We start from the raw sequence: 9514 nt of genomic DNA, 5'->3' as shown, positions 1-9514 counted from the left end.
CAATATATATATATATATATATATAATGTACAAATATAAAAAAAAAGAAAAGAAAAGAGAGAGAGACAGAAAAGTAAATATGTAAATAAACAGCGTTTTGTATTGTTTGGGTTATTGCACATGGAATGTAGTTTTGCACAGTGGTGTGTTTATCAGTGCATGTGCATGTGTAAGTTAAGGGTAGTTATGGCTAATAACTGGATGATACCAAGTTCAACAGCTTTCTTAAAAGGCCAGAAGTGATGAGACTTATGTGTGACACGTTTTGCTTTTATATGTGAACAGAATGGGGGGGATATTCAAATACTCCTCTAACCAAAACAACAATAAAAGCTCCTCAATTTGACCCAAAAAACAAACTCCTTTTTTTGTACTGCAATAATTTAACATATTTTAAATTAAATCAGAATCAGAAAGACTTTATTTATCCCCAAGGGGCAATTAAGATACAACAGAGCAGCATGACGTTAAAGATAAGGACAGGGCATAAACAGGCAATAAGAATGAGTTGATAAATACACAGAATATACAGTATATACACAGTTTTAGAATTAAAGTGACTGAATAAGTGAATGCACTGCTGTGTTATGTTAGTAACTCAAGAAGAACTCAAGAGTCATGCACTTTCATGCAAATATAATGGAAAAGGGGGATAAAAAGTAAAATATATATTCTTGATACTAACAAGAATGTATTTTGTTTGCATATGTAATATATTATCTGTCCAGAGGATACAATATATATCACTTGGATTAATTGTTTTCTGTATGGCATTTTCAGTCTCTTACCACAGACACAGTCACAGACTAGACTGTAAGCTGCACAGATTCTGTGGCTGTAAAACAAACCCAAATCATCACCACTCCACTCCTGATCTAATCTGAGATTGTCTTATAAGTCTTGGCTTTTTTTTTTCAGATACAAATGTCATGGTCCTTTTAGAGAGAAGAGCATTTCTCCTGAGAAAACACGTCATACTTATTTAGTCTTTTTTAATTGTTCTCTCATGAACTTAAACATTTAACATGCTAACTGAGGTCTGTCTAGTCTGAGATGTAGCTCTTAGTTTTTCATAGTTTCTCTGAGCACTTCACAGTCTGATGTTGGAGTGAATTTGCTTGAGTTTCTCAATAGCTACTAGCAAACAGGGAAATTGTGGCAGCTTTTCTTTTGTCCTAACATGGCATTGTCCATGTTAGGACACTATTTATGTTACCCTTTTAGTTGCTGTCCAACTGTATCCTGCTGTGTTATTTTGTCCTTGTTCATTTCACTGCGGTATTTTTCAAAGTCTGCCATGATCCCTGAGTCATTATTTGGTCACTGCCTGGCATGTGTTACGTTTTTCTTCTTTTCATTGTCAGCTACAGGTTTACAGGCTAATGTGAGAAGAGGAATATGAAGACACAAATATTGATCATCACTTTATTTCACAATAACAAACATACATCCCTGGGGCAGGGATAGCTCAGTAGGTAAAGTGGTCGCCCCATGATCGGAAGGTCGGCGGTTCGAATCCACTTAACGGCTACCCTGAGGTACCCCTGAGCAAGATACCGTCCCTACACACTGCTTAGTGGGCTGCCCACTGCTTCACTGAGTGAATGGGTCAAATGCAGAGGAAAAACAAGTAATTTCCCCATGGGGATCAATAAAGTATCCATTATTATTATTATATTTTTCTCTGAAACATTTTTTTGTTTTACATCATTTGGCACTCATTTTGCAATTATTTCATTGAAGGTTAAGGCACAGCATGGGAGTAGATCACACAGTTAAAGATGCAGCACACAGTGCAAGAAGAATTTTAACAAGTAGGTTGTAACCTACGAACAAAAGGCACAGTCAGATTAATGGGACTTCATAAAAAAAAAAATCACATTTTTGATTTACTACATATGCACTAAACATGTAGCAACAAATCAAATCTGTCAACATTCAATGCTAAATATTTAAAATCATTTATAAAAAGCTTCAACTTACATCTAAATAAATCAAGATGATCAAAAAATATATACGTGATTTGGAAAAAGTAAAGCACTTTTGTATTTTTCATATAAATAATTGTTAATACATAAGGCATTGCCATTAAAATGAACCAAGAAACATAAAGTGTTGTCTTTCACACTATGCATTGACACTTGCATCACATAAATGGAGTAGGTACGTGTACTAAACAGACTGGTTCATCAGTCGTTTTGCCCTCTGTGTAGCAAAAGTTACTTAAAGCTCATGACTGGATACAGAAGGAAAACTCTGATTAACTACTGGTCAGCACTCCACCAAAAACATAAACACACACCTATTTTAACCGTGCAACCTCAAGTGCTCATTCTTTGTTTCCAACATCCTGTAATTCAAGTCTGTACATGACTGAGCACATGTGCTAAGTTTAAATGCACTTCTATAGACATACGATCATGATGTGTGTATGGCCTTACAATAGTTGAGCAAAAACCTCAGTTCAGCGTCATGCACTGGTCCAAAGGCATTTAATACAAAGTTAAGTGTAAATATGTGAAACAATTAAAATTTCCAACCATTAGAAAATGGGGACGATCATATTAGAAAGATCTTCTTTCAGCCGAAAATACCTTAACATGAGGAAGAAGACAGATCTTTAAATCTGATTTGATGTTCTCTCTATCAGCACTCTTAGCAGCTACTGGTAGTTTCCAGAGTTAGCATCATTTGGAAGATTAAGACAACCTGTGTGCATTGTGAGACCTTCAGAGGAAAGGTCAGAGGAAAGGTCAGTAGCAGAGCTGTTATCTGGTGACATCATTCCAGTTTTGAAGGAGCCTTGCAGATCCATGTTGATACAGAGCACATCTGAAAGCAGCTGCCTCTTGTAGTTTTCCAGACGCATGAAGACATCCTGGACTGAAGAGCTCCTCCCGTTCACCCAAGTGGGAAACAGGCTTGGGGAGCTGAAGTGGGATGGGATGGACTTGTAGTGGTGCAGCTCCAGTTGGCAGAACAACCTAGTATTCATGAGAAGTATTTACCAGCATGAATATGGAGTAAGCTGTAACTGTGTGATTTTGTGTTATTAAATCAGGTTTAGATACAAAAAAAAAACATTTTTATGACAACGAATCAAATGCAGATGTGTGAACGAGGAGAGGGAATCTGCAGTTAGCGGCTCTGCTTCACTTTCAAATTATCATATAGATCCTAAAACCTCACTGTAGATCATCTTCTGTGAACTACACGGCAGGTAGCTACAGCAACCAAATGATACTGTTGCTCTGTAACTGCTGGATGTGTCAACACGGTCAATTTATCAGACAGAACAGGGATTTTTAGTCGCTACTTGTTTCTGCTGCCCCCAACAGGATCACATAACCAGTTACTGTAGGTTTAACCCAGTTGAAATTCAGCCCTGTTCATTCACTGTATGAAGCAGATCCAGTTTTGGGGTTTATCAACATGGCATCATAATGACAGGCGTTGTAAATATGTGGCATAAATGGATGGCAGAAACAGTAAGTCAAAGCTTTGTGTAACTGCAGGGCTAAACCTACCTGGCAGATACACTGCGGGACAAGCTTCTGGAGGTCTGGCGAAGAAAACACTGTAGGATTTTCAATAACTGTTCTTGAATCCACACCACATCTTCCTGTACATCTGGCAGCCACTCCAAAAGTCTACACAAGGGACAAACGATTATTAGTCACCAGAGGACATAGTCGCCAGAATCAAAATCAGAATACTTTATTAATCCCTGAGGAAATTATAAGGTTACAGTTGCTCCCAGACAGTAAGAGCAGTAACTGACTGAACCAACTTAAATAATACTATAAATATTGCAGTAATAGTAAAATGGTGCTAAGATCGATTTTCACTGTATGCACTCTAAGTGAAATACAGTTTAAAGGTAATTAGTTCAATAAAAGGGACTACATGTACAAACAGACAGACGTAATGAAGTCCTATAGCACCTGAGAGTCAAGGACATAGCAGACTCCAGGGTGAGAGTGTAGGGAAGCATCATGGCTGTGGCCATCCTGACAGGAAGCAGGTTGCTTAGCGACTGCGCCAGGCTCCTCCTCTCCATGCAGGCCTCGACCAGAGCTGCAGAGGGAGGCAGAGAGACAGAATTACCCTCCTCTGTGCAAAACTACAAAGAAACTGTACACAAGTTCTATCTTATGACATATCAAATCGATTTTTTTCGGTACAGGGAAGATTGTGTACTTTATTTTTCCACAAGACTTGCAGTGACATAAAGGTTTGAGCACTTTTACTCTGAATTTGTGCTGTGACTATTATAGTTAGCAGAAAATTTGCTGATTTCCAAAAGATGAACCATGCTCTTTTTAATTTTAAACTAAGATAAGGGTTTTATAAAACAACTGGCACTAGAATAATCACCTCTCAGTTTTATGCCTTTACCCATGGGTTAGAGGTGCAGTTCATATCCAAGTCTGCCCTGATTTGACCTTTAGCAATTTTATCATTTTAGACATTTGTATAAATGTTGTACGAATTCTTCATTAACAAAAAAACCCAAAAAACCCAAATGTTTGTTGTGAGGTCACAGTGACATTTAAACACAGAGAGTTCCTCCATAAGTTCAATTTAAAGAATTCACTCCAGGTATTCCTGAGATATGACACAAGACGTCTAGTCACAAAAACATAAAGATCTTGGCCATTGCTGCCTCTTTTCTGGAAAAAGAGTAGCAGGCAAAATGTTTACAAAGGTCTCAGGACTTTAGTTAGATTTACAAGGCTTCACAAGGATCGAAAAACTCAGCTGGCTACATAAAGGCTTACAAGCTGTGATTTCTCCTAAAGAGAGTTTTAATATGAACCAACTGTGCAAGATGCTAAAAACTTTGTTTGAAACTGGGAGAAATGGAACAAAAAAGCAACATTGCTTAACATTTTAAACATTAAGTCCTTGCATTATTGTTCACAGTGACAAATATTTTAAAGATTATTAAAGGAGTTTTAAATTGTTTTTAATCTCTAGATATATTTATCCACTACCCAGGCAGATGCTGCTTTCAGTTTACACTAAAAGGTTCCATTTCTTGCTTTGTCACAGTGTACCAACTTTTCAACTCAGTCTGTACCTTCGGCATCATGTTACCTTTGTGCAGAGCGGGAGGAAGGTACTCAATGATCTGCTCGTCGAAAGAGGCGCAGGCATAAACCTCCAATGCTGTCTCTTCCACCTGGGACTTTTCTTTGTCTTCACTTTTATTTGCGTCCTCCTCTTCACTGACTTCCTCATTTTCTTCTTTGTTAGTTAGTAGTGATCTGTCTGTATAAATTCGGTGGAGATTAAGCAATCCTGAAAAGAAGAGAAAATACCAGAGTAACTCATTTAATCTGGGACCATCTGTCAGAGTCATTTCTTAATAAAATAAATAACTTAACGAGTTCATAATGTTTAAAATACTTGTGTTGCTAAGTGTCACCTTAGTAAACTCATGCTTTGAGTTACATAAAGCTAACGACTAACGATAACGGCTAAGAGACGCCAAATCACAGGAAAAATCAGTCTATTGATTTGATCACATAGTCATCGGAAGCACAAGCAGTGATAGTATATCTGGCTGATAATGTTTGTACATATCTCAGAGCCAGGGGACAAAAGATCGATTCGACTTGTCAGTACCAATCAGAAGAAGCTTTGAAGTAAGTTGGCAGATCAACAACCCTTACCATTTCTCTTTAAAAAATGCAGCGCGTCCGTGTATCCCTGTTTACACATGGCCTTCATTACCTGCACTCAAAACAAACACATAGAGTTATCTCACATGAGTCAGAGAGGTCCACTGAGTTCACTCACTGAGCCAATCAATTTGTCGGCAGCTGTGTGTGTATCTCTATGTGCATAGATCCGGAAGGCTGTAATCAAGCTACATACCATTGGATCTGGAGGAAAAAGTGCTCTGGAGACTCTGTAGAGGTTTTTGAGAGTGAACTTGATGCTTGTGTTGGTGAAGCGAAGCTCGTGCATGTTGGTCGAGGTGTCTCGGGGGCAGATGTCGCTCTCTCCTGAGAACGGGGACACGGTGATGGTGTTTTTTAGCTCGTACTGAGGGAGGTTGTCTGAGATTCCTCCATCAACGTATCGCTACACGAATAAAGAAAAAAAAACATCAGAAAATCTACAGAAAGTAACACGTGATTGACTTTAAAGGACTCGTGTCCTTACAGCATTTCCTAAACAGGATGATGATAGCAATGACATAAAATCCCGTGTATTGACTAATCTGTGTTTTTATTGAAGTGGAGGCATGGCAGAGGTTTCACACTGTGTCAACAGATAAGATGTGGATGACATCAGCCATCTGAACTTGAGCCACTGAGGGTTAAGAGAGTTAGAACGGACTAACTTTCAAAGCCTGTGTCTGCACCATCATATTTGGCTCTGCTACTCTCTAATTTTGGTCACAAGCTCTGCATACAAACAAGAGCACGTGAGCTCCAAACAAACCATCACAAAGGCCACGGCGAGCAGTTGGGAACGCTGGTATTGCTCAATGATGTTTCCCAGAAAAAAAACCTTTGTTCTAGAAACATGGCCAGCAAAACTTCCCCCTTTAGTGTGAGATCTGCGACAAACACTAACTCTGCAGGAATTTTATAATCATTGTTTCCAAGCACATGCCATTCAGAGCAAACACATTCTCAGGGAAGGGAGGCCCCTGACAGGAGCACTTACAGAAAGAAGAAAAACTGCCAAAAGTCACAGCAAAGCACAATAGAAGGAAACACGATGTGTAATTCAAGCAAAGCAGCAAAACGGACTCGCCATGACATGTTTTAAACATGCTGTGCTTCTATATTCCAACATTTAATATCTTCTTAGGGAAAGATTTAATTAAATATTCCAAAAGCAGGAACGTGAGATTAAAAGAAAGGTGCACAGGTGCCAGATAAGAGTACATTTACTTACTACTCCTTGCAGTGTGGGAGGAATGATGCCACAGTACACTGGGATGTAGGCACTGCAGACACACGCCTGATTTGGAAAAGAAATAATAAGAAACAACGTCTGATTAATAATTGTAAAAGGAAATACAGTTCTTTGACTGCTGGAGATTTTCTGATTGATTTAAATCAAATCAAGCAGACTGCAGCTAAATAATACTCTCAGCACATAAACGCTGTGATATCAGAAATTATTATTATTGTTTTTCTGGTCTTAAAGGATATTTTATAATAACATTAACTGAATTTTTTTTTTAAAAACTAGGGCTGCAGCTTGTAACTTTTATTATTACAATATAACAACCTACACAACAATTCAAGCACAACATATCAGAAAATGGTGAAAACATTGTGTGTCATAGTCCAATGTAGCATCTGCATATCATTTGTTTTGCCTCAATAACAAAGGAGCTGCAGTGGAGATGAATATTATGTTGCAGCAAGCCTGCTGATCAAAGTATTAACACTGCATACCTGCACCACTTCCTCCTTGTTGTTGAACTGGGTCACCAGGACGTTTTCTCCATCTGTAACTCGGGTGAGAGAGATTCCCAGCCTCCCACTGGCTCGATGGTGGCAATCAGCTGGCAGAGTGCGTCGCAGCATGTGTCGCACGATCTTCACCAGGTTAAAGGAAGGATGCATCGGCCCGAGGAACCGCTTTCTCGCGTCTTTGGCAACCTCAATGATGCTTGCACCAGCCTCTCCTGTGAAACAGGGAAACAGACATTGGCGTCTGGGAACTGTTGTGCACTTTATGACAGAAAGTTTTGGTGCTTTTGTTGCAGCGAGACAGGTTAATGGACATCAGTGTAACACACACACACACACACACACACACACACACACATATATATATATATATATATATATATATATATGCTTTTAATATATATATAATTAAAAGCATGCCAAATTTTAGCAATACTCCAATATTACATTCATAGTACTTGGGAAGGTCGTGTAGTATACAACAAAATAGACACAAATACATTCACAATCGGTTTTTACATGCACAGCATCAGATAAGGGGACTTGCTCGGGTAACAGGCGATACATTTAAAGCAAGAATTAGAAGATTGATGACAATCCTGTTACAAAACATCCTCTCTTCCTCAGAAGATGGTTATCACTTTTGAGTTGCACCACTGAGCTGATGAGCGTGAGGATGGCCTCAATGCCACTCTGTTTCAATTTCATGCTACATCATTTTCTTATCCCGCTCATTTCAAGCTATAACGCATAGTTACATGCAATAACTCCTACATAGTACTCGAGCTTAGTAATCTAAGACCCAAAAGATACTTGCCGAGACATACTCCAGTGACCAGAGCAGTGGCGGTGAGAGCTCCAGCAGATGCACCGTATATGTGCCGGGCGTTCTGGACCAGAAAGGGAGCCTGCTCCTGCAGGCAGCTAGCCACGCCAATGTGGTAGATACCAAGGAAGCCGCAGCCGGCGAAAGAGATGTTCCACGGGGAGTCCAGTGGAAACATCCTGCCAGGGCGGTCCACAGCTGTGGACTCCAGTGGGGCTAAGGTCGCTGGAACACGATACGACTGAGTTTACGCAGATACCAACTTATAAAAACTTGCTAACAGTCTGCTTCTAGAGCCTGTTCATAACTTAATGTCGGTCTCCTGTTTTGGTTAAGCCTAAGTCAGATTTTCCGTTGCAGGTAGCGCCGAAACAGTCAGACTGTTTAAAAATGCCTTCACGGTAAAAAGTAAGAAAGCTGTAATTACAAGCAGCCCTGGACTGGTTAATATACCGACGCAGTAGACCACGGGGACTTGTTGTGATTTCATGAAGTACTGGCGTGAGGAGGGCGTAGAGCGAACCCGGCTGGCCAATCATCAACGACACCGCAAATTCTAGTTCACCAATCACAATCGAGAAAGATACTAAAGCGACCAATCACACTCTGCGTTGTTGAAACACCCGGAAAGTCACAGAGCGGTCACACGCGTCTTCTCTGACAGCTGTCAAAAGTTCGTCCCCAGACGGAGCAAGGCGTTTTGTTTTGTCCTTTCTATATTTGTCTATCTGTTTATGTTTTTTCGTTGTCAGGAAAACATGTCCTGACAACTATGAGGATTTTCTTCAACGATTGGTGTTATCGCTCGGAAGGTGTATTGATTTCCTGTTATGCAATATTGGCAAAATAAACCAGATTATCCCCCCCCCCCCCCTCACCACCACCACCACACACACACACACACACACACACACACACCTCCCGCGCGTATCGCCACAAAATAGTAAACATTGGTACAAGTTGAAATGGTAGTAGGGTTTCGCAACATACAGTAATGAAGTCCCAAATCTCTTGCGCCTGAAGTACACCCAGCAATAACACTGAAATGTTTTTCTGCAACACTTCACAGAAATAGATTGCAAATAGTCACTGCTGTGGGAACTGATTCAGATTCTGTTCGGGACACCATATTTCTTCCATAAGAAAGCCACTAAAAAACAACAACAAAAGAATACAGGAGGTGACACTTTTTTCTGACCGAGTATTATGTTCTGATCACTCTGACTCTACCACCTTTGACCTT

The 9514-nt window shown here is 39.8% G+C and overlaps 1 protein-coding gene across 1 annotated transcript; it reads right to left on the bottom strand.

The window, feature by feature from the left end:
* Positions 1-1411: 1411 nt before the first annotated feature.
* Positions 1412-8910, bottom strand: pnpla2 (patatin-like phospholipase domain containing 2). The gene is made up of 9 exons (XM_085282355.1): positions 8263-8910; positions 7428-7660; positions 6919-6984; positions 5884-6093; positions 5679-5739; positions 5101-5304; positions 3945-4077; positions 3528-3650; positions 1412-2984 (listed from the first exon to the last, which is right to left on the bottom strand). Exons 1-9 carry the CDS (start codon positions 8447-8449, stop codon positions 2663-2665), a joined length of 1539 nt encoding a protein of 512 aa, XP_085138481.1. The 5' UTR covers positions 8450-8910; the 3' UTR covers positions 1412-2662.
* Between the last annotated feature and the right edge of the window lie 604 nt (positions 8911-9514).

The sequence above is a fragment of the Mchenga conophoros genome, linkage group LG7 (assembly GCF_057382185.1).
Source record: "Mchenga conophoros isolate Kocher_MC1m ecotype Shallow Benthic linkage group LG7, M_conophoros_male_GT1.1, whole genome shotgun sequence".
NCBI classification, from domain to species: Eukaryota; Metazoa; Chordata; class Actinopteri; order Cichliformes; family Cichlidae; genus Mchenga; species Mchenga conophoros.
Note: the sequence above shows the minus strand (reverse complement) of the source record. Positions and strands in the feature narration are given on the sequence as shown.